We start from the raw sequence: 26,245 nt of genomic DNA, 5'->3' as shown, positions 1-26,245 counted from the left end.
TGTTTTCATTGTGAATGTGCCAAACATATTACCCCCCACAGATCTGGCCACCTCCCAGCTAAATTCAGCACACAAGAGAGAGGTCTAAATGAATTTTCTCAGTTCAGGTATTCTTGCCCTTCAATAGACACTGAGAGGAAATTCTTGAACTATCACATCAATATTCAGAACACTTCATGGCATGTTTTGGAAGATGTGGATATTGATGCTCATGTAACCTGACCCATTCCAATTTGGGAAATTATATTTTGCCTGTAATTAAATCACCCCTTTACATATAAGTCGAATATTCCTCTTCTCTCCCTGTCATTCCCTTGTCTCCTTGTCATGTAGGGGAGGGTTATATTCTGATTGTTGCTCCTCACTCCCACCAGTAGCTGCTGTTTCAGGATAAAATAGCTTTGCTATGCCATTCATAGTATAAACTGCTCTGTACTCCTCTTTGAATCCAATAAAAGATGCAATATAAAATGTAAGCCAGGATCATTATTGCTTTATTAAATACAGCCAGATCCTGGCTTCAAGTGTGCGCAATTGTCAGGCTCCTTATACTCACACATGGTATCTTGATGCCAGCTTGCTTTATTTTAAACATATTCAAGTCAATCTGGTGCAAGAAACAGAAACTGTTTTCAGGGGAAAACTCTCTCACTAAAATGACCTCCAAAGATTTTGACCCTTTATTATATCAATACTGAGGTTACGAGGAACTCCATGGGGCAACATGCATGGAAAACTGGCAGAAAAGGTTCCAGTGGAGATACCAAAAGTAGACTCTTCTGGGGTGGAGAAACTACATATGTACACATGTATGAAACAAAGATACATGAACTGAAGGAAAGACAGAGAGGAGGCAACAGAGAAAGCAAAGAAAAAGAGATGACATTGGGGTTAATTTAAACTGCTATCTGTGGGTGTCACACTGAGCCAAAATTTCATTTGCCTTCTTGGTTGACACTTTTTTGCTTTTAGTTTACACCATAAATTTAGTTGACTAAAGTTAGGAATGTTGAACGTGAACTGTGTAGATCCTTTTCTAGTGAATACGTCACTCATCCACACTAAAATAGGATGTCTGCGCAAGCCAAAATGATGAACATTCATGTGGGCTAAGTGTTGAGCAAAATGTGTTTCATGTTTAATCCTGACTACAACTTCTTCAGTGTCTCTCTGGCCATGGAGTTGAACGACAAGTAAAAAGTAATGGGGAAAAATATACTGTGTGCTGGAATGGAGCTCAGCCTCCAGCTCAGCACTGCAGGACCTTGGGCTTGGGATCATTCTTCCCATACCTGGGAAATGATGAGGAAGTTGTGAATATGCTAAACGAGACATTCTTGTTTGGTGTAAGCAGCTGAGTTTCACCAGTGCAAAAGGGTGAACTGCTTTATTTGGCATAGATATTAAAATGCAAAACTGGTATAGTGTATATGCATTTTTTCAGAAGTTAAATAGGGCTGTGTTCTGGCAGCAATGATAATTTGTATCCTTTGTGTACACATGGCATTTTCTAACACTGCATGGTGATAACTGTCCTGCCTTAATATACAGTTTATGTGGAATGAACTGGAGTTAAAGTTGCTCTGGGAGCCATAATTTTGAGTTTCCTGACTTCCATGTGTGTAAAATCGCATTCATAATGCCATCTTAACATGGTAAATGTGTATCTTTCAGACATGTAAATGACCACACAAGGAAATAAACACAATGTTCCTGTCAGAGTTCTAAGTTGTCATTACACTGTTAGGAAATAAATAAAACCTTTTTCTTGAAAGGGTTCAGTTACTAAAATAGATTGTTTCACAGATCATTCTTTCACTACTTCTTGTGTTTCAGCCTTGCTCTTTATGAAAGATGGTACTGCATACATAAGCACTGAGAAACGTCAGAACACATTTTCAAGAGTTTGGGCTCCTAAGGACATCAAAATAAACAGAGATTTTTTTTTTTCAGGAAAGCTTGGTGTCATTTGGATGCTGAATTCTTTTAAAAAATGTGACCCTGAAGGTCAGCAAAAGAATTTCTGGGAGTCAAGAGTGGATTTACAGACAGGGAAGATGGTGAACAAGAGGTCTGTGGCCCCAATTAGCACTGTGCAGAGCAGCAATAGCAACAGAAAAGCGACTTCACTACTGCACTTCTCCTCATTAGCAATACAGCTGCCACCAAGACCGTGTGCTGAACACAGCTGAAAACCTGGCTCTGGTTTAGGTGTATAAAAGGGACTTGGACTGGTTCTGAAAATGGGGCACTGACTGGGAGTGGTGTGCATTGGAAATTTGAAGTTTTGAGCTGCTTTTGTGAATATGACCCTAAACATTGATGTTGAAGTCAATTTTTTTCTATAAAATGAATGTTATTGTCTTTTTTATATATTATGAGTTTTGGTCCTGTATTCTCCAAGAATGAAATATATGAATCATTAATCTTCATCCAGTTATATGGAAGATGTATGCCAAAAAAAATGACCTTACAGCCCTTCTAGCTATTGACTCGGGAAGAATGTTATAAAAGAGGGAGTGTCTCTATGTCTGGTTAATCCTGCACTCCCTGTTTCTCTGAGCTCCCTCTGTGCCCCATAAAGCTAATTGTGCTAACTGGCACTAACTCCTGGCATGAGCATCCAGCAGGTCATGCCTGTGATCAGTGTGAGCTGCTTCTCTCCTTTACCTCCCAAACATGATTTGTGAAAGCAGCATCAACATCATCTGCTCCCCATGTGTACTTGAGTCCTTTCTGAGCCCACAGCCATCTCTCGGGAGTGCAGAGCAAAACACTAACCAAAATAAGCCAGGGACTCAGAAGGTTGCAATGCTGCTGAGGCAGTAACATTGTAAATCATACAGTAATTATTATTAAAAAAAAAAAAAAAAAAAAAAAAAAAAAAAAAAAAAAGCAATGAAGCTAATGGTTTTAAGATGGTTGAAACAAACAGCTGACGAAATCTACCATATTTCATGTAGAGGAGTCAACCCCCAGACACAGCTGACCCACTGGACTCATGATGATTTACACCTACTGAATATACACCCCACTTTGGAATGACAAGGTAGTAAGATTTTCTCTTTCAAGCATTTTCATGCATTTTCCCCATTCCAAAGAAGTATGGTGAAGTTTATGATGCAAGTAAAAATCACAGGTTATGAACTGTGTAACAATGAATTGTTTCTCACCTCTTTTGAAAACTTCATAACGGATAGAAAATCCTGCTCCATGCGTCTCATAGTCGGAAACAAATTTAATAAAAAGATATGGTCCTGAAGACACTAAAGGAGGGGGAGCAATTTTTCCACAGTACTTTCCCCATAAGCGTCCTTCAGCATTATCTCCATCAATCACTTCAACATAATCATACCTGGTAGATAAATGGAAGGAAGAAACTTTTAACTTCCAGGAAAGAAGGAGACCTAATTAATTTAGAAACCATAACACAACATAGATAATCAAGAAAAATGCTAGCTTGCTTGGAAAATGCATTATGCTGAAAGATGTAAGCAAAATGAAATAATTAAAATGGACTACATTATGTCTGTAGACATCATCTGGCAACATGGAACTATTAGGAAGAATGGTGTCCATTATGCTTGCAGACAATGTCAGCTAAAGTAACCAATTAACAAAAAAAAAAAAAAGGAAATCTCACGAGCACAATTCTGTATTATTAAATTGTGTTCCTTTGTCTGTGTAGTGTTGTTATCAATACATAATGCATAGCATTCTTTTCAAACTGTGAAGTTCTGTTATGAATTCAAAAATGTCTTTTTGGCTGTAGCTCTTTATGAACAATACTTTGATTTCCATATGCTGTCCTCCACACATATGTCCACAGAATAATAAATAAATCCCTAAACATTAGATTTTGTTCAAAACTCCATCATGTTGCAGATCAGTGGCAGAAAAATCTGTTATTTTCCTTATTATCTGGACAAACAGTTTGGAGCATATCACAAAATCCACAAGTCAGTCACAGAACTTGTTTTTTTTTCAGACAAAAATTGTTTCAATACAAATCACCTTCGTTTAAGTATTTGAATCAAGAAGTTCACATTCCAACATTCATGTTTGTACAGCATGTGATTACTAGACAGACTGGGCAAAAGCCTCTGTGATTATTTGCATCAAACCTAAGACTGTATAAGGAAAAGTATGTAATAACCAGATAATGATTGATAGTAAAAGTTTGCCTGTGAGCAACACGTTAAGGTTCCTCAGCCCTGTCACCAGAGATATCAATGTCTAGTGTCTGGTCTGACAGATTTGGTGTTCAAGGGCTGAGGAGAGAGAGCCCAGCAGGCTGGTGGTGCTGAACCAGCCCAGGGAATACAAATGAGAATGAAAGTCATGGGAGGGAGAAGCTGCAGGTGCAGAGACAGGTCTGTTCTTAAGTTTTATTAGCAGATGATTTCATTTGACCCCAGACAGGAAGAAGGATCAGACCCAATCTGTAGAATCAGTTTAATCTTCTCCTAGAAGGTGGTGGCATTTGGAGTTTGGGTTGTGTCCTGTGACTCTTTCAGACAGCAGCAAAAGGCTTTTCCCTGCCCCGTGTCTCTGTGTCTCAGCCACGCTGCCCTTTCATTTAACAAGTTGCTGTTAGCCAGACAATCTCATTTACTTTTCATTATCTTACTACGACTGACATTAAAATGTTGCCATTAATTTGTTTAGACCTTTATATTCTACTGTTATGCTCGCTGAAATGTTCCAAGCATATTAATATACAAGGAAGAGCTAAAAATGACAGAACAATAAAGTGTGTCTGGCATTTTTAAAGAGATCAAAGGAAAAAAATGTCTTCATGATGACCAATGTCATTTTTAACAACTCTGCTCCAAACCATTCAGGGCACATTACTTATGTTTACATGAAGTCCTGTGAGACAGCTGCAAAGATGATATCACTAGTTAAAGTGGACAGCTTAAGGCTCCTTAAATTAAAAATGACATTACCTCATCAGTTAAAACTGTGTGCCAGCTTTGGTGTATATCAAATAGAAAATAAAGCTGACACTGATGGAACTGTAAGCATTAACATATGTGAAAAATTGTGTTAACTGCATTTCTTCTTATGTATTTGATTTTTCTAGTAGCAATTGCTCAGCTCACTAGCTTAACTGTCCCAGTGCAGATTGGTGGAAATTCAAAGTGGAAACATGCATTTCTGAGATGATTTTACAGATACTTAAGTAGCCTGTAGTTTTTAAAATTAGGCTTCCGTTCTTTCCATAATGTCCTTATCATGTGTGCATAACAGGATCTGAAAGTCAGGAGAAGAGTTGTAAAGAGACCTCAGAATTATTGGAGTTTTGTGTAGTTTGTTTTTTATTTTCCCTTCTCTGAAAAAATCCTTAAAATTGCCAGCTCTCCTTGCAAAACCTATTGAAAGTACTCAGGGATACATGCTACTAGTTTTTAGATTTTAGAAAAAAAAAAGTATATTGAGAATTTTTAACAAGATAACTTTTCCCCAAATAATCAACTGTTTGTTAAAAAGCAAGAATAACCACATAAACCCACAGCATCTGAGTGATAGTCTTTGCTCCATTTACCCCACAGTGACATTATTTCACAGGTTTCCCAGGCACCATTCCCTGGTCAAGCTTCAACAGTAGACAAATTTTCAAATGATGTGAAAAAAATTAACTAAAAATGATAAGCAAATTTTACACTCTTTTTTCCTTCATATATAAAGAAGAAAAAAATTCAAAAGGCTTGATGTTTTTATTCTGCAACACCTTAAAAATAAACAATGTTATATAGTCTTGCTAAGTCTTCTATATACAGCCAAAAAATAACTAACCTGTAAGTACCAATTTTGCTATTATATGGAGTAAATTAGGCAAAAAACCCCCATTCAAATTAAATTCTATCACTCTTAGCTTTCCTCCTTTATAGCAACAGCCTGCCCACACTTTCCATTGTCCCTTGTAGTGACAGAATCATAATTTATGGTGCTCTTCCTGGCTGCTGTGCAGTTGTAAATGACACAATTTGGTTACTAAAAGGCTTTCTTCTAATGGATTTTTGCAAGCTATAGGTCACACAGCCCCATGGAAGATTGGAGGGTTATTCAATTTTTTTCATTTCATTTCGAAAAATTACTGACAGACAGAAGAAGTTTAGCTGTGAGACAATGGGTAAGAAGTACAATTTAAAAGAGGCAGCTTTAGAGATCAGCCTCACACCCTTCATATTCTAACAATCATGTTTTTCAGTTGGCAGATAACAAATGGCTTCGGATCCTTCTGCACTGCTGGCAACATATGATATCTGGGCTGCAAGAAATGAGTACCTATATTATTTTATTCTCAGAGAAATAAAATTACTCTGGATTTTACTAGTTTGCACTTGGAAACCAACATCCTGCTGTCATTTTTGCACTTTTCAAAATCCTACCAGAGACCACAGCATATCACAAACAACTGGTCTTGTAAATAGGAGAAAGTACAGTCACAACTTGGAAATGGAGTTACTGCCAAGGAAGCTCAGAAAGCAGCTTGCATGTCCCTCTGGACTTGGTAGCAGTTCTTTTCCATAAGTTTGTCAGAAGATGCCGTGCCAGGGCTACAGTTGGCACATTGGCATCCCTGTGAGAAGACTGAATGTGTCACCTCCGCAGCACCCAGACAGACTTGGCACACAGCCCAGAATACTGAGTTTGCAAATTTGGATTTCCCATTTGGCAATTCTTCACTCAGTTACTGCTGTCAATGGTGTGGCAAATATTTCTTGTAATTTTATAGTCCTTTAGGGCTTATGGCAGAGAGATGTAAATATAAACATGGCGCTAACCATGGAGTGCAGTTTCGGGTGAAAGACTAGTGCATGAGTTCAGATGTGAAAATAAGGAGATGCCTGTCCAGAAGAGAAGACAGTCAGTGAATATGTTCATGGTGCTGCTTTGGCATGGTGAAAAAGCATTCCCTTTTTGCTTGCCTGGGTCTTCCCAGATAACCCACTTCTGTTTGTACCCTCTCTAGTGTCCAAAGCCAGTGTATGGCTCTTGGGTGGGAGACTGATGAAATGCAGTGCAAGAGTTCACACACTCTTCCTGCTCCTCCCAGCTGGTACCTGAACAGGCCATTACTATTTGGTCCTAATTTATGGTTTAGTAAAGCCACGTCTGGGAAAGATTCCCAGTGGAAAGATGAGAGAACCCAGAATTCCTCTAATTCTTTAAGGAATTGCAAAAAACTTGTTCATTTTTAGAAAGTGTAAGTTATCATTTTGAGGAAAAGGACAAGCAATACCTATAAAATGAGCCCTGGGCAGCGAAAAACATAAAGACTTGGAGAATTCAAATTTTGGGGAATTTTCTAGTACCAGTTTCTAGTAAGTGATAACAGTGCCTACATTGGGATTCAGTTCTGAACATGCCAGAGACCTTTGAAATGCACCACTGCATGTTGTACTGCAGAAGGTGAGGTGCAAGTGCTGGAAAGCCCTGCCTGCTGCTGAAGCCAACCATTCTGCCAAGCTACCCTCTGCTTCTACACATTTGCCTATTACCAGGGCAGTGACAATATGTCTTTTTCCTTAAAAAAAATCCTTCTCAAGAAATAGGCAGAACTCATCTGAAATCTAAATATCTGCCTTTTAATCTTATGAAACTATAAGTGAAGTATATAAAACTATAGTTTACATTCCAAGTATACCATATTTTTCTGCAGCCTACTGTGGTCTATATGTTGTTATAAATACTTTGGCTATTCACCTGTTAGTATGAAAAAGTTTTCCAAGTCTCTCTTTATTTTATCACTCTGATTCTACATCCAACCAAGCTACTAAATTTCTCACTGACGTGAATTATCTGCCCTGGTCAGACTATCTTTGGTTCTGAAATTTTTCTTCTTAGTACATATCTTTCTTTTGCCTTTATTTTATAAAGTTTGTTTTTGGTTTGTTTCTTTTTTTAATTTTTTTTTTTTTATTCCTCACAAGCCTGCACTTTAGTCGAACAGAAGGCATCTCAAGAAGAAATCTAAATAAAGAGCTTCAAGTTGTTCTGCACTGTGGCTTTGTGCCCCCTTAGTTACTGAGGGTCAGAGGTGTGGGATTTACTGCAGTGCTGGTAGCACAAAGCAATCTGTATCCCAGAGCTAAAAGCTTAAAAGCTGCAGGCACTTGAGGGACACCAACCTTAATCCCAGTATATTACTAACAAGAAAAAGAAGTACATGCTATTAAAAATAAAAAATTAGGCACAGCCCTGAATGGGCTGATTTTATGCCTGTAACCTCAGCATCTGTTGCATTTCTCTTCATCTGAGCCTCCTCTGTGAAGCCTGACCAGTGTCCAGGGCCTCCTGTAAGGTAACCCATCCCATGGGCACTGGGGGACTGACCCATCCTTTGAAGACACACCAGCTTTCCCTGTAGCTGAGACTGTCAGTGCAGGCATCTATACCAAGGGGATATAATTCCTCATATGTGGATCTCACAAGATACCTTGATGGAGGTAAAAGCAGCACTCAGAGGGTCCTGGGTGACAGCTGTGTCCTCAACAAGTCTAAGCAGGGCTCAAGTGCTCCCTGATCACTGGGTGGCATGAGAACTGCAGGGGTTTTTCCTTTCTAAAGCCCCTTCCCAAGCGTGCTTACTGGCATGGGATCCTGTACGGTGTGTTCCTACCCAGCTGTTTGCTCCTGCCACACACCATAGTCTTCTCAAAGGAGAGGCCCTTCTTCATCTTTACAAGTCACCTATTAGTGGGGCCTTCCTTCCTTCCTTCCTTCCTTCCTTCCTTCCTTCCTTCCTTCCTTCCTTCCTTCCTTCCTTCCTTCCTTCCTTCCTTCCTTCCTTCCTTCCTTCCTTCCTTCCTTCCTTCCTTCCTTCCTTCCTTCCTTCCTTCCTTCCTTCCTTCCTTCCTTCCTTCCTTCCTTCCTTCCTTCCTTCCTTCCTTCCTTCCTTCCTTCCTTCCTTCCTTCCTTCCTTCCTTCCTTCCTTCCTTCCTTCCTCCCTCCCTCCCTCCCTCCCTCCCTCCCTCCCTCCCTCCCTCCCTCCCTCCCTCCCTCCCTCCCTCCCCCATTCTCCCTTTCTACCTTTTTTCTTCAAGTCTATTAAAATGCCCAACACATGATTTCTCTGAGGATGGACATGCATATAGTTGAATTAGGATGAGCCAGGCAGTGCCAGCTCCATGAGAAGGGAAGGTGGGAGTCTGTGCCCACAACAGAAGGCTTTTAAACTGGTTTTGTTTGTACTGGATTCATGGTGCAGATGCAGCCCCGCGAGGGAGACAACATATCATCTGAATCCCAGAGTTCTCCAAAGTGCTGGATATTTAAATGCACAAATTGCAATCGATTAATGATTTATGGTTTATTGTCAGTCTGGGGGGCCTTTGTTTCCATTGGTCTTTTGTGAGCTGGTGTTTTTATGGTGTTCACCCAGGGCCAAAATTCACTGGAGTTATTCATACAAAGGTCCTGTCAACCTAAGAGATTTCTGGGAATAAGGCCATTGGGATTTGGCCACTGTTCAGTAATTTAGTAATGCCATTAACTGACGGTGGGTCTCCATTAAGAATGAACTACTGAGGGTCTATTTTAGTACAAGACAATGCTGTAGTGAAAAAGAGAAAAGATGTAACAAAGACATCAGTGAAGATCTACAGTTACCCACTGCAACAGTTTAATTCCAACTACTGTTAGCAGCAGTCTTGTTATTACACTGGTTTCGGGAATAATTGAATGCACTGGGATTTGTGCTTTCGTTTAAAATTAAGCTCTTAATTCTCTGCTGAACAAAGGAATCTGAAATGCAACATAGCTTAACCAATAACATTTCAAAACCCAGAAGTAACAAAAACAATCATTACTATTTTAAAATCTGAGTATCCTTCATCTTCTCACATGCTCCTTGTATTTTGGCTCATGCTTTTTGAGTACCTGAGACTGGCAGAACCAAAGATCTGAATCAAATAAGCAAGATTGTATCTGCTCTTTTATCTATACAGCTCCACTGAGAACAATAGCCAGATCTTTAGCTGCTGCAAATGAGATTAGGCCCTTTATACCAATGGATCTAAGTCGGTTTACACTGACATATGGCTAAAAAGGGTGCAAGTGGTGACAGAGTATTTTACCTTGTATTTACTTAGTTCTATTCTGTTAATATTAAATAAAATCTGGAAAAATCTTCAACAGAATTGAGAACACCAGGATTCACTTTTGGAATGTATGTAACATTGTCGTGCAGAAAACAAAGAAGAACCAGAGGTTATGGACTGGGGTTTGACATTTTAGCATTACAATGTCCTAGGGGGAGTAAAAGCAAAATTCATCTGCTAAGGTCTTCAGCACATCTATCTGCAAAAAGCATTTCACCAATGAAAAGATTTGATCTTCAAGTTACAGTAAATTCCACTGATTTCATTGCTTGCCACATACTGTAATAAATTATAATATAATGATCCCAGTATATAAAAATGAAAACCTCTTCTGGGAAGAAACATTCAATTTTAAACCTCTTCAGTGTGAAACCTCAGTTCATAACTTTCTGGCATAGAAAAATGCTATCTTTTCATGGAAAAGGTTTCTGTCTGTCAAATAAGACAAATTTACAAATGCTTGACTTCCACTTTAAGTGGGGGAAAAAGGAACACTTAGCAGTTTAAAGACTTCAGAGAGGAAGGAGCTTTCTAGTGTCAAACTGGTGAAGTTTAGTATTTATAGGAATTTCACATGCCTCTAATTACTCTAAACTCAGTTCCCAAGTAAAATATGCCATCTGGAAGATATTAGAGTCATTTACAACTTGTTCACTTCCCTATTTCACTGCAAAATCTTACCTCTTGCCAACTTTCCAGTGTTCTTCACAAAATGAAATGCAGTCAAATTTTTACTGGTTGTTTAATATTTACTTTATCTATGTTGAGACAGCTAAGGGGTTTAGAAACTAGGAAAAAAGTTACATTTTAAAAAAACTAACTTTCTTGTTACTCGCTGTACCACAAGTTTTTTGTGTGGATGTTCCAAGTTTGAGGGTTATGCCTTGGCTTGGTTTAGTATTGAGCCACTAATTTGACATAGTTAGATTTGAAAAGATATCCTAGGTGATAAGACAGAGAAGAAGGATAACACAAATAGCCATCATGCATAAGAATTGGCTCTTCTAAAAAAAATAAAATCCAAAAACCTCACTTATAGTTTTGTTTTTGTTTCTATGACCTCCGAAGAGATGCCCATCAATCAGAAAACTTCTTGTTAGTAGAGCAACTTCATCCAAGTATGCCAATCTGTTTATAAGTGAAGCTTTGTGACATTCCTCTGAGGTAAAGTTGTCATTCTCATTTTACATATGGGGAGATGGGAGAGAGAGACTGAGTGCCGGCAGTCTTACAGAAATTTTGCAAACAGCAAGGAACGAAGCTCAGATAGCCAGATACTGTGTTTTAAATATTAGAGCCCAGTCTAGCTTCTCCTGAAATGATGGAAAGATTCCTAGTGGCTTCTGTGGGTTTCAAATAAAGCTTCTTAACAGAGACTTGAAAATTGGAAGCTTTCCTAAGCTATAGAATGACTGGAAGAAGGGGCTGCAAAGTCTCACATGGAATCACAAATACATTTCTGTAGGAGAACTAGACTAAATAACTTGCATACAGAGACTCATGCATACACTCACACTCACTGTACACCTCTATATTCATCAAACATTGTTTTCAAGTGCCTAACAAATTTAATGATTTGTGGTTGAATTAGTGCTCTGTGCATGTGCTGCTGAATTCACTAAAAAGCCTGCCTAATTGGTAAGTAATAGAAGCCTTGGGTTTGCTTCCTCGAATGCCTAAAGAACAGAGAAAGAGCTGTATCAAATGGAGATCAGGATCAGTTGTGATTTCTTTTTCTTTCCATGAAAGGAGAAAAGAAATACTTTAAAGTTATGGCAACCTTACAGCACTCCATTTGGGAGTTTTGAACTACTGATTAATTTGTAATTATCCTTTGGGGATCTATGTAGTATATTAATCACAACCTTAGGTACTCAACTTTTAAAAGTATAAGGTAGATGTTAGTTTTTCACAGAAACTGTGAAAGTTCAGAACAGAAAATAAGTTCCACACTTTGGAAACTCAGATATTTGTCCCTTGTGGGCTGTCTACAACCTCCCTGACCAATACCTATAATTAATGAAACTAAAAGAGGCTAAAGGAGAAAGGAAATTACAGACATACATATCAGCTTTAGATCAGAAGTTACTGCAATTTTCTTCCATAGCAACCATGTCCTGAAGCTCCGTAAATACAGTAAAATGATGGGCATTTTCATTTATTTCCAGTTAGGAACTATATAAGGGAATATTAAGGATGCAGTGTTAGGCACTTGGAGCTCAATATTTCTCAGAGTTGTTCCCTTTGTTGTGATTTCTGCATCACATGCCTTGTGGGCAGACCTTGGGCCAAGTGAAAAATCCACTGTGGGTTTAGTGTCTTCACATACTTAGTCTGTAGTGATATAAATGACTGTGTGGGTCTTCCTTGCCTGAAAGTGTGACACATGTAAATGATTGGATTGACGTTTTGCTGAGACTGTATCTCAAACCTGTATATAGCCACACGATTAGGCATATTGTACAAACAAGTGGAGTTACTGGAAAATGTCCAACTTTGCTTCTGAAACTTTTGGCTTGTCAGTGTTTCATCATGTGCGTGTATTAGAGCTTTACCCATGGATTTTTACTGGGGAAAGGCGGGGTCAGACTCTCTTGAGCTATCACCAAGGAAAAAGAGTTTGAGCTACATAAAGGAGATCCAAACTTTCAAGTCTTTTCTGTATTGAAAACAGAGTCTTTAAGTGTGTGAGATACGTGGCATTATTAGGTAAATATTCTCATAATGCTGAGAAGACCTTTGGCAGACTGTTGTAACATCTAGATGAAAACCATCTCCTTATTTCTTTCTTATAATACAAACTTGGAAAGGCAAAGTGTCTGGCCATAACATCTAGGAGTGCTCTCTGGCACAGGAGGCACACAAAGCTGAATAAGAAACATTTGTAGTTCAGAGATCAACCCACTTACAACGTCTGCAGGTTTCCTGGCGAGCCGTTATCTCAGCACAAAATCATTTGGTTGTGTACATTGCCACTTTAACAAACAACCCTTAAGCACATGAGTAATACTTAGGGTTGGCAACTTTAAAGGAGCCCTGGCTTTGTGAAATCTGAATGATATTTCCTAAGAGCAGTGCAAGGAACATTTACTCAAGGATGGTGCTTTCAAATTCCAGACTTCTGATCTGAGTAAGTGTGGTTGAAGAGCTGCCTGAAAAAGTCCCATGGCTTGTCTTCTGTTTTGCAACAGTGCATGCACATACGTGTGTGTGTTTCTCTGTGTATATTTTTATATTTCTTATGCAAGAAAAAACCTGAATCATTTCAGATGTTTCTTCCCAAAGTTCATTCTCAGCCAGAGAAGCAGCCTGGGAAACTCAGCCTGGAAGACGTTCATTTCAAAACCACTAAAGCAGATGAGAACAGGGAAGCAGAGTGTCTGTGTGATAGTAATTGCTATCAACGCTTTTCTGCTAATTTGTTGTCTAATTTCAGTAGAGACATTATAAATAAAACTCCTGTTGGTAACTTATGCATGTCCTTATAGGTGTAGTTTGATTTTGCACGCATCAGTGCGTTAATCTGACATGAGTGCAGACCTCTCCCTGAGATTCTGCTCTTGAAATCTGCATTAGGAAATTCAATATTACCCTCAGAATTATAATTTTATCATAAAGTACATGATTACTTAATGTTTATTGCAAACAGATCACTATTTAAACTGTTTCAGACTTACTGTACTTTGTTTTTGTAATAGAGCTCACAGTTAAATGGTACCAATTTGAAATGTCGTTATAGAAAAGTTTGTCCCATTGAGCAACTTTATTGCCATTTTATTGTGTGTATCCTAGAACTGAAAAGTATATATAACTTAAGTAAATGTATTTATCTTATGATAAAATATATCTTAAATGCTTAAAGCTGCTAAGCCTGAATTTAGTTCATTTGTATCCTAAATCAGAGAGAATGTCACAGCTTTTATGTGTTTTGTGACCTTATGATTTATATAGGTCTTGAGGAATAACTATGTGTTTAGAAAGGAGGAAAACAGTGGCCAATAAACATTCCCAGTAGCCTAAAAACAGGAACAGCTTGTTAGCTGAGGTCAGCCATATGACCCAGTGCCCAGTGAAACTGCATTGTTATAGCTGGAATGTGGGACAAACCAGCCATGCAAAAAAACCCACCCAAGTGATCCACCTCTCATAAAAATGTCTTAGAAAGAGAGGCATGTGATAATGACTTACAGGAAGGAAAATGTGCACAGCAGATCAGCATCATCTCTAGTACAGATTTACAGTTCAGTGGCATCGCATCTGAGGTGCATTGCCCTACACTAATTTAAAATGGAAAACTAAGTGGAAAACCTACCAGAATTCACAAGTGTTTGCTAAAAATTTTTGCATAGTTTTCTTTTGGTACTTAATACTTTGGAAAGCAAGCAAGGTAATGGACATACACAACACAAACACATACACAGCTCATGGGCTTCAGTAATTGGGACCATACTGAATACATGCGTGCCAACTCAAATCCCCAGCAGGAGCTGCACAAATGTCAAGGAAGTATTCATTAAATGGGACCAAGTTTGTCTTCTTTCCGCTTCCTTTTCCTCCCTCATCAGTGCAACTTCTTGAGATATGTTCTCTTTAAAATCTGTTGAGCATTTGGACCTATACTCAGCGAACACTAAATCTATTTTGGTCGGGGTGAAATGACCCCTGCCTTTGAAAGCAGGGTAGTAGAAAACCTAAGTCAGGAGTAACACACTCACAAAGAAATTGCTGAGGTCAGAAGTAATGTTCTCTTAGAACCACTCTCCCATTCTTGTACAGGCTGCTTCGACAACTGTAATCAAGAAAAAGACACTCTTCAGGAAAGAGCGGTTACTGCATCCAAGAAAGTATGGATAATGGTGTTGATATGTTTTCTGCATTTTATGGGTCATGCTTCTGTCTTGGCTTTCTACTTAGAGAAACGGACAGGGTGACATGGAGCTATAATAATATATTGCCTGACAGACCAAGGGGATCTGCAAATAACTCAATGAATTGCAAACAAAAATGGCATTTGCATCTTCTTTCCTTTTGTAATCCATAAGGGAGAGGTGTTCTAAGTCTTCTTTAATTAATTACAATAAATAAGCCTTGAAAGGCAAAAAACCATTATACAGCTGATGAAAACACTTACTCTGCAATTAAATGGATAAAAATCCTGTTTTGATGGCTTTTGTTTTGTTTACACTTTCAGTAGGTATCTATAAATGCTTTTACTTTTGTCTACTTAGTGGTGATAAGCACTACACCCAAGAGCAACCTGTGCAAGACTCTGTGGTATCAAGCATTGATTCTTTCCTCTCCTTCACCCCTGGCAAGCAGCACACTAACTCAGACAGACAAGCCGTGAAATGTGTTTGGGCCGGATCCTCTTGTACGTGCAGAGAATATGTGCCAGATAACGCCAGGCTTCCCTTTATGGTTTAATAATGCAAAAGACAGGCTTTCACACACCAGGGAGAACAAGGTTTGTTTGCCTTATGCATTCTTAAAGGTATAAATTGCCCAAAACAGTAGTAGGAAGTCTGGGAAGGAAATGAGATAATACACCATCCCTTTCCTCACTTTGAGCCTCCTGAGCAGGCTCACAGAGATGTCTGACTTGCACGGAGGGACCTGGGGACTCCTTTTGGCAGCACAGCCTCCATCCTTCTGTTGCCAACACTCCCTGTGGTGCGTCTGAGGCGGTGCAGACCCCAGTGTGCTGTGCTGCAGGGCACATAGTGCCCTTCTGGAGCTGTCCTCCCTGGCCAGCAGTCCTGTCAGACACTGTCACCTTGCAGTGTAGCAATGAAAGAGAAACATGTGGGTTTGCTCTCTCAGTACCCAAATAACCAATGGCACACCCAGCTTTGAGCCAGTTGGTAAATGCATCCTGTTCAGCCCCTACTTTGAATAAAACTGTTGGTACCCATCAGGGGAAGGTCTGTAGCTGGAAAAGTCTCAACCTTTGTGTCAAAACCACTTGTTTTTTATCTCAGACTGAAACATTATTTTCATGATTTTTAAATACAAACCCTTCCTGTCCAAACAGCTCATGGGTTTCATGCTGTTGAGCCTAGGTGTCCCTGCTAGTCCCCCCTTTAAAATTTTACAGTGTAACATAACCTCATTTTGTTACACTGTAAACATTTCCAAGATACATGATCCTGTTTTTTATTATTGGGGGAAATGGTAATAACCCTCCCTCTTTCCTGAAACATGCAAAAAACCCCCTCCAACAAATTAAATGTATGCATTCCTCATTAGCTTTAACCTGGATTTGGTCTCGTGGGCACTGTAAAGCCAGTCCCTCTTTCTCTCTGAACAAAGGGATTTTAGGAGCTTACAGACCACTGGAGAGGGACAATCCTGCCTGACTCACAGTACCAACATGTTGTGATGAACAGATTCCTAAAACAGCTCTGTTGAATTGAATTTTCACATATTTGGCATATAGTATCCCATTTTTCAGCTTTTCCTCAATTACTGCACATTTCTCCTCAAACAGATACCACAAAGTGTCCTCTGTCCTCACATGATTGCTGCATGGCTAATATAGGAACCACTCCAGCCAGATGACTTTGGGAAAAATTTCAAACCTTTGTCCCTTCCCCCTGTAAAAGTTCCGCATGGGAATACACAAAAATCAGAACTAGCAGATAGATAATAGACAAACTGATGAAGGATTACCTCTCTTTTCCCCACAGGGATAAGGATCATGGAAACATGTCTCATGCCAGCAACAAAAGGATATGTCAGCTGGAAAGAACCTGAGTAAGGTTTCTACGCAGCACTGTGCTCTGGGAAAATCACAGTATTGCTTGTTAATGGTGTTGCTCAGAGCAGTGATAAACTCTACCAAAAATTGCAATCCTTGCATTTGGAGATGTGATTACAACACGTCTGAACTGTTTTTATTTAACTGGCTGAGGTACTTAGAATGTCATAGACTCTGATCAGTGCTGAATGCTCCCACCAGGAACAATAAATCCTGTGCCACCACAGCTTTACCACTAACTGGGTAAGAATCTGGCACCACTATGGATGTTGCAGTCACGTCTTTGACTGCAGTGCAGATGCGAATACCCAACCTGCGGCAGGTGGGAAGCTGGGAGTCATTCCGCTTTCATCAGAGCCACTGTCTGGGAAGGCAGGAGCATTGGAAAGGAATTGGGCTGCCCAGGGGTTGCCTGTTCAGTCAGCTGTATGCTTTCTGGTTTGTTACAGCTCTGCTTGCTCACATAGTTAGCAGGGCCATAAAGCTGTGAGAGGAGAGAGTTGAGATTTTAAGCTGCAAATGTGAGCCTAGATAACCCTCAGTACAATGGGGCTTGGTTAGGTCATTTAGGGAGACAGGAGATGGGAGAAAGTGGGCAGACACTGGACTGGAAGGCTGAAAGCAAGCTCTTTACATCTGCCATGGCTATTCAGTGAAGCCAAATGTCAGCTAATTTCCCTGTGCCACAGCTTTCTGGATTGGAAAATCAGATATTGATATTTTCCTGAAAGAGTTTGAAGGCATAGGATGAAATGAGATGGCCACAATACTAGTGACAGTGTCATAAATTTTGTGATTCAATACATCTCTTGTAAATAGATATATTTAGTTGACAGCTCTTCATTCTTGCTTCTAACACTTTTTAGCTGTGATTTCAAATTTTAACCCTTGAAGATAGACAATAAGAAGAACAAAGAGACCTAAACCACTATGTATTTTATGTGAGTCTCCATTCCAAAACATTAATAAGTGAAATACAGTGTTTTGCTACTCTTGCCACTACATCAAACCTTCTTCTATTAAGTCCATTATAACAAGCCACAACACTTCTTTATAACCCAGAAATAATCACTGATGTAGCCTTGCCTAGATGTGCAGGGATTTAGCCAATTAATACTCAGAAGTATTAATAAGCCCTCTGCATAAATCCCTAGGTGTGGAAGAGGCAACCGTGTATCCCTAAGCTCCTTAGGGAAGGCACTTACAAGGAGCCTGAAAAACAAAGGATTTGGGGCACAGTCTGTATCTAAGCAGAAAATGATTTTTTGACATCTGAGGGACCAGGAGTTACTTTGAGTCATCCTGAGTGACCTGTTGCTTTGGAGAACTGGTTATCTGAGGGACCGTGCTCTGGTGCATCACCGTAGGGCGCCCCAGCAGGTTATCCACTCTTTTTTCACTCTTGACTAAACACATTGGGCAAGTGGATTCAAAAGATTTTTGCTTTGAAGATGACTACCTGAGCTCAGGTGTGGGAGGTTGGCCAGCTTTCCCCCAGACTATCTAAATAAATTATGATGGTGATTATACTACTGTAAGTAATATAGAGTAGGAAAAAAGAGGCATGCTACCTTCTTCATAATCCTGGCAGGATTTTCTATTTGAATCTCATCTTATTATGCTTTTTTACTCTTTGATAATCAGCATACAATCCAATAATTTTGCCATGATGTGGAGTCATTTCACATAAAGTTATTGCAGAAAAGCCTCTTGTTGCCTAAAAGCCTTAGCTAAATTGTGTACAGGATAGATTGCATACACACCATGAAGTTGTCAAAACATTGTCATTTGATTAATGAGGCTGTTAATTTTCAGATTTGTCTCCCATACAGATCTCAAGCCTCTTCAGTCACATCAAGACTCGTGAGGTTAAGGCTATTCCCTGCCAGCCTTAGCATGAGTTTGTCACGTTATAAATGACTCTCTCTTCATTTGCCACGTAGGAATTGTCTTAGATACTTGGGACAACACGAGAGGATGAGAGCACATTAGCAAACACTTTGCTATGGTGAGGCATTCTGAATGTGAAATGCCTTTCACCCAGTATGACCAGCACCCAGTATGACCTCCCCTTCAACATGTATCTTGTCTCCTGACACTTCTAATCCTTAGGGATGCAAGTCCTGCTCAGTTCAATTTTGCAGCCTCCTGCCCATCTACATTTAGCCAACATAATTGTGAGAAGAAAATCAGGGATTTGCTATAAGGTAAGTGAACACGGTTTCATATGAATTGAATCCTAAAAATAGCCTGTTCTGTTTTCCTAAATCTGCAATATCTGTGTTATTCTGTAAAGAATCCCAAAGGGCATTAACATGTAAGTAAGGAACAGAGAACAGTGCTGAGATCTTTTTTTCCCCTTGTTTCAGCTCATCCTTCATACAGACAGACACACAGACATGCAAATCCATTATTAGGAGGCATGGTTAAAACTGCTTTTACATGTGATTTTTAATGTGTATATTGATAACCTTCTATTTGTATTTCTTTCATTTTAAGCACATAAGTCTTGACTGATTGGTGTTTTTTTAAATCAGTACTATCCACTACTCATATGGTTTAGAAACATGAATTACTCACTAAGCTGGAGAATTTTAATATTCAGCCAGTCTCATATTCAGGCCATATGCTCTACCATACAAAATCTGAGATAAAAATGACAGCAGCAAGAATTTATATGAACATGACTTATTTTAAGAATTAGACTGTGCAGCCCTGCTTTTGCTGACGTCAGTGAGACTATTCATGCACAAGGATTTAGCAGCATAGAGGTTACACACAGAGCTTGGGAAAAGGGTTTTAATGTTCCGCAGCATGACATCAGGTTGGAACTCTATCTATCTTTCTGTAATAAAGCCAATCCAAATAACAAGAAAAAAAAATCTCTGCTTATATGGTTTTAACAATTTCAATTGTTGAAAACTCAAAAAAGCCTTTTAGCTTATAGATATGAATTAGAAATGCACAATCCTTAAAGTTGAATCACTTAACAGAATTACAGATAAGTCCTTCTGCGTTCCCCAAGTGCTTATCAGCTTCACCTAAGGCAGGTTTCTGGGTTACTTTTCATCAAATAAGTTTTATTTCAGTCAATACTTGTTAAGAACCTGTTAAAAATCCTCCAGTTTCTGCATGACTCAAATACCTTTGAATATTCCACTGTTGTACAAAAACACATTTTCAAACGGTGTCCAAAGTGATGCTGGAGAGCAGAAATACAATTTCTACATGCAATTGCACTAGCCTGTCAAAATCAGCATAAAGGGAGCGAAGAAAACAGGCTATGTGATATGTTTTGCTATTGTCAAGCCCAAGAGGGCATCTCACCTAATAATTTAAATGAGATCCTGTTGCTTGACATTTTTAAAGCCTTTTGATCTCCTTCTTCTGGTTCCCTGCGTTGTGGCTCTGTAGGGTGCAGTAGACAGAAAGCTATGGATTAAACACCATGTTGCCTATGCCCCCCTTCACTTTGCCAAAACCCCTGTTAGAGGTCAAAACAAATGTTTGCTTTTATGAAACACTATTCTGCTGGAGATGGTGGAGAACAACCTTTACTAAAAGTTTTTAGATACGAGCCAATCAGTAAAACTGCTAAGTTCAGATTTTCTCTTATTATCAAGGCAATAATTCTAAGGCCCTTTGTTAGGAAGATTTCACAATTTTGTTGGCACAAATTATGGATTGAGATTAATCTGATTTTGAAAATCAACTTAATACTCAGTGGATCCCCAAAATCATGTAGAGGCTTTTGTTTTGCAATTTGCTGCACTTGGATATAATGTTAGGAGATGACAAATTTTATCTTTCCAGAACAAAGACAGAAAGAAAGATACCTTATTATCACTGGTTCAGTGAGATCAGATAAGCCTGAACAATTTGAAGATAAAAAACTTAGCAGAATGTTTAGAACTTGAGTCACGCATGTAACTTACACATTTTCTCATTGAATGTAATGCCAACACAATCATTAACTTTGATAGAGGAAGACATTGCTTAAAAGCTTGGACATATTAAATTATAACAAGAATTTTGTGAAAAAAAAATAAATTAAATAGGCATGAGAAATCACAGAGATTGGGAGCAGACCTTTTTCCTGTTGTAACCCAATTAGTGTCTAAAGAATTATATGAAGCATTACTACGGACCCTTATATTTCCAGTGGGTCAGCTTTAGTGTAGGAGATTGTAAATTGCTTTGTGGCAAACAGCTCAAAGCATTTGCATTCAATTTACATTTAGAATATGTAACACAAGCTGAGAAGAGGTTGTAAAAGTCCTTTCAGAAAGCTCCATTTTATCTGTACATAAGCATTAGCTCCAAGCATGTCTGTGAGATCCGTCGGCTCCTTTGGTTTGGCAGAAGCCTCTGGGGGAGCCGGGTGCCACTCCCCCTTCACAGGGAAATGCTTATTAATTATTCTCCCAACCAGCACTGATAGAAAAGTGTCACTTTCAGCTTTGACTGTCTCCCCTGACAGCCTGCTACTTTGTTTAAGTGATCTCACACTTACAACATTTTTCATAATATTTAACCTAAATTTTCCTTGCTGCAGATTAATCCTACTCCTTCTCTTATCAAGTACAATAACTTCATGGCTTGCAGACAGCGTTTCTAACATGAAACAGGGATCTAAGCAAGGGCTCTTTCTTAGAGTACGTGATGTCAAACTGACCTTTGACTCTCACACTTTAAATACATCTCTTGGCATCCTGTGCAGAAGAAAACAGACACCACTTGTTTCCTAACGATTTTACAACTGGCTTGGGCTAATTAATCAGTCTCCAGCACACACAGCTCTGTGCTTACCTGGCTGGAGGAAGTGCAGATCACAGGAGCAAAGTGAAGTTTCTCAGATCTGTTGTTCTCCAGGTACTTCATTAATTACCAAACAGACAAAGGGAAATCTCCTCATGGCTTCTTCTTCCTTTCTGCTACTGTGCAGCAATCTCATTACCCATTTGACTTTTTCATTATATGCAAAAATAGATTTTGGTTCCATAGCCTATTTCGATTCCTGGTGTAGTTTAGCCAAAGCCAGTGAAATTCCAGGAGGAACAATTTGGCCCACTGTCTTTAAGCATTTAACCATCTGCACAAGAAACCACAAAAGAGACGCCCAAACCAAAACCACTCATTTACATAATAAGGATGTGAACCTACTACAGCCATGTGAAACTATCATTTTTCACATGTGCTTGGGAATCTTTTCCCAGGCTTTTGCAGAGGGAGGGGTAATCTGAGGGCTGGGATATATGAAGTGAAGAGAAATGTGTGGGTGGGGAAAACCAAGAGTTTTAATTTTTTTCCTTTTATTCTTTAAGAAGTATGCAGCAATTACTTCTGTATTTTAAAAAAAATGGTAAAAATACCCAGAGGTTATAGAATGATGCTTTTCCTTAATGTTTATACAAATATAAACATTCATCTAAAATAAATACAGAAGTAAATGGAATACACCCACCTCTACAATTACAAAATCACTTTCCCATGGGTAAATTTCATTGTATCCCCATCTGTTAGAACTTGGATTGTGCCATGAACCATTATGGCTTATATCCCTTAATTATTTTGTATCATATGAAATGTAATTGTGGACATTCCATGTCTTCATTGCAAATCCTTAATTTTCTTTTGTAAAGCTACCTATATACTCGGCCTAGTTCTGTGTTGTGGAAACGAATTCCCAGGGTTAATTAGGTGTAACAGAGTAAGCTGCAGTCCCGATCCCACAGTCTCTACGTAAATTAAATTCCCACAGAGAGAACGGAACATTTCCCAGAAGAGAAAGAGAAGAAAATAAAAAAGAAAAACACACCTAACACTCTGCCCTGTGTCTGAGACCGGGAGCCCCAAGAGAGACGTGCAACAACTGTCCTGAGTAGATGACCATGACAGACGCCTTACCCAATAGGGAAGCCAAAAAATCTGCCCTCTGCAACCACGCTATCCTCTCTGGCATCTAGACAAACTTTTCAGACTTTAGTAGCAGAAGGCATGGCAGCACAAAGGTACTGCTGTCAGGAGGGGAAAAGATGTTACTGAGTGAAGAATCTCAGCTCTTAAAGAGCAATTTGAAATCTGCAATTGGAAAATACATTCAAGTCTTTCTCACAGAGCTTTTCTGGTCCTGTTTGTAGGATGTGCATCCGGTCCTGTCCCACCACTCCAGCTCCACCAAAGCTGAAAACTGACACAGCTCCATTAATTTAAGTGGAGGCAATTTAACCTGCTGAGGTCTAGCTCAAGGCAAGTCCTCCTAGTGCACCTATAAACATGTAACAGTAGGTATATTTAATAGCTGTTTTTATACCCTGCAGCTGAATTGTGGAATTCCTTGAGTGAAGAACGTAGAATTCATAAACTGTAGTGGTTTGACAAAATCCACATAAGACCAAAAACTGCAAACCTTCCTGTGTATCCTATGAGCAATTAGATATCTTGCTTCTGAAGCAGGTATGCCAGACTCCTAAGAGCAAAGGGAATCTGTACTCCTGGGCTGTATTCCTAAAAGAAAAAGTGCTTGTGATACTACCAGGTAGCTGATGAGAAAATGTTTTTGACTTTGACTTGAAGACATAGATTTTATTTTTCTAAGAACATACTTTCATGACTTTGAACTAATGCCTGCTTTAAAGCTGTGCCAGTTTTCACATCCTGTACACCTGCTTTGCCCCCTTGGTCAAAAAACAGGCTTATTATGGCAGACATGAAAACATCATGAATGTATTTTCATGACAGTTCAGCAGAAAGTCTCAGATCCTCAAATCCAGAAGGTTGGTATAAAAAAGAAGATAGACAGCCTCTGTTTGAATTACGGATCTCTCCTGACAGAAAAGAGGTAATGGATTTCTTACACATAATTTCTTACTGGATGTTAGATATCCTCTAATAGACTCACAATAAACTACAGCAGATGTTTGAAAAGCACATAACTGGCAATTGATTATACACATATATCACAAATCAAACATTATACAAATAATAGTTGCTCTGTAATCATATTGCTTTTGTGATTCAACTATTCAAGTATTGGCTGAATTTTTATAACTGGTCTTCTACAGTGTCCAGGTTTTGACTATAATAGAATTAATATTCTTCCTACTGAGTGGTACAGTGCTGTATTTTGAATTAAAGATAAAAATTATATTGATAACAGTGATCTTTCGGTTGTTGGTGAGCAATGTTCATGCTAAGTCAAAGACTTTTCAGCTTCTTGCATCACTGGCAAGGGAATAGCTGGGGGTACAAGACCTGAGAAGACACAGCTGGGACAGCTACCTCAGCTGATCAAAAAGGTATTCCAGATCATACAGTGTCATGCTCAGTTTATAAACTAGAGTGAAAGATGGCCAGCGGCTGCATGCACTTGGCTGGGCATTGATCAGCAGTTGTGAGCAACTGCATTGTGCATCACTTGTTTTGTACATTATTATTACTGTTACTGTCACTGTTATTATTATTATTATTATTATTATTATTATTATTATTATTATTATTATTTTCCCTTCCAGTTCTCTCCTATGAAACTTTCTTTAGCTCAACACATAAATTGTACTTTTTTCCCCCACATTCTCTCCCCATCCCACTGGGTGGTGGGAGGACCAAACAAGGAGCTGTGTGGTGTTTAGCTACCTGCCAGGTTAAACCAAGACATACAGGAAATATAACTTTGAAGTACTTAATACCTCCTAGCAACAGTGACTTCTAGGATATACAAAAAAAGCTGATGTGTGACTTCCCTGTGTGCATGTTTTTTACCTGCAAAATGAATCAATCAGATGAGAGTAGCTGCGTTTGCATAATTTCACCTGCAATTTATTACTACCTATGGGATCTATTCAGTTATGTGGCTAAGATGTAGTAAGAAAAAGAGGAGGTATTCTCTCCTGCTGTCAAGTAAGGAGGAAAAGCAGTATTAGGGTTTGGCCTGCAAGCATGAATCAGCTGGAGCAGAGGTGGGAACCTAACACCAAGAGCAGAGTGTCAGGCTGGAAGGGTTGGAAATAAATTTTCCTCCACTGGTTTAAAGCTGGAAATGGAAAGAAGGGTTTATTCTGAAGATTTTGAATAGAAGAATAGATGCATCATGATCATTTCAGTATTATTCAGCCACTTTGACATAATCTTTGTCTCCTTGGTTTATTCCTGTCTGCTTTCACATGAACTGAGAAGTGTTGAAAATATACAGACATTTCCACACAAAAGAGCACAAATACATCATTTGAATGTGAAAGAGGTGCTAAACAGTGCTCTCATTTAAATGATGTGTAAAGCCAAGAGACACACAGCCTAAGATATATGAGAACAAGACACAAAACCATCTCGATCATATTTAAAAGCACATTTGTATAACTACTTCATGCTGAGATTACGTTCAGCATTTTTCCCTAGGCCTGGAGTTGCTGAGACAGACAGAACATAGCTGACCTTTGGAGTGGGATTTTTGCAAAAGAAATAAACTGGATGGATGAGCATAAAAGTTACAGAACTCTTTAAAACACCATATGTGAAAATCCTGTAAACAGTCCATAAATATCACCTGCGGGGTAAGATTTGCAGAAGCTGCCGCAGAATTCACCAATAATATCTCTTCACCAAAACCATTGAACCACTTCATAATGGCAATTTATTCTATAGCTTTCCTGTTTTCATGTGCCTATAATTATAAAACATGTTATTAGCAGCTTTGGACTGGAAGCAGCACCATCTCACAGCCTGGGGTCAAGAGCACTGACACTTTGACTGAAATGCTGGTAAGGCTGAGGCACCCGTGGTGACACCAGCGCAGTATTTGCCTTCCTCCCTTTGGAGGTAACTTTGCTGATATTATAGGTGACAACTTTAGCAAGCATAGTGATTGTAAAACTGAGCTCTTAGTTTGTCTTCCAGACTTCAACTTCCTGAGAAGGAAGTTAGCATTGATCTAATTCTCACTGAAACAAACAAGGTTTTTCCATTTGCAAGCCAGGGCTGGACCAAGCTCAATACTGCAACTTTTTGTGACTATCTCTACTAGGACTGATTCTTGGAAATAACAAAACCACTGAGTGCTTTAAGGGCTAATTTCTTATTGAGGTAATTTTTGAAGTAGATTTACTTTTCAGTCACAGATCTATGAAAAATTTTTGAAGAGCTTTTTCTTTTTCACACATGAAACTTCTTAAGTGTAAAAATTACACCTTTTTATTTTAATAATTTGGGTTTAAATATTCACTCATTGGTTGACTTTTATCCTGGGAATGAATTTTTATGGCTGATATTTAAATCCTTGAAAATAGGGTCTTATAACAGAATCTCCAATGTGGTTTAAACTACTGTGCAGCAGTCCTGGCTGGCTCTGCTTTAGGTAGCACTCCTTTTAATCTACAGTTTGAAT

At 39.0% G+C, this 26,245-nt stretch overlaps 1 protein-coding gene across 4 annotated transcripts in view; it reads right to left on the bottom strand.

Moving 5' to 3' along the window:
- Positions 1-26,245, bottom strand: part of NRP1 (neuropilin 1) — a 113,433-nt gene that overhangs the window by 63,475 nt on the left and 23,713 nt on the right. For all 4 annotated transcript variants that reach the window (XM_083866729.1, XM_083866727.1, XM_083866730.1 and 1 more), the window contains exon 3: positions 3,174-3,355. In XM_083866729.1, coding sequence (XP_083722855.1) covers positions 3,174-3,355 — 182 coding nt within the window. The remainder of the gene's footprint in view (positions 1-3,173; positions 3,356-26,245) is intronic.

The sequence above is a fragment of the Zosterops lateralis genome, assembly GCF_965231275.1.
Source record: "Zosterops lateralis genome assembly, chromosome: 1".
In the NCBI taxonomy this organism is placed as follows: domain Eukaryota; kingdom Metazoa; phylum Chordata; class Aves; order Passeriformes; family Zosteropidae; genus Zosterops; species Zosterops lateralis.
The sequence above is the reverse complement of the archived record's forward strand: the minus strand, read 5'-3'. Positions and strand labels throughout refer to the sequence as shown.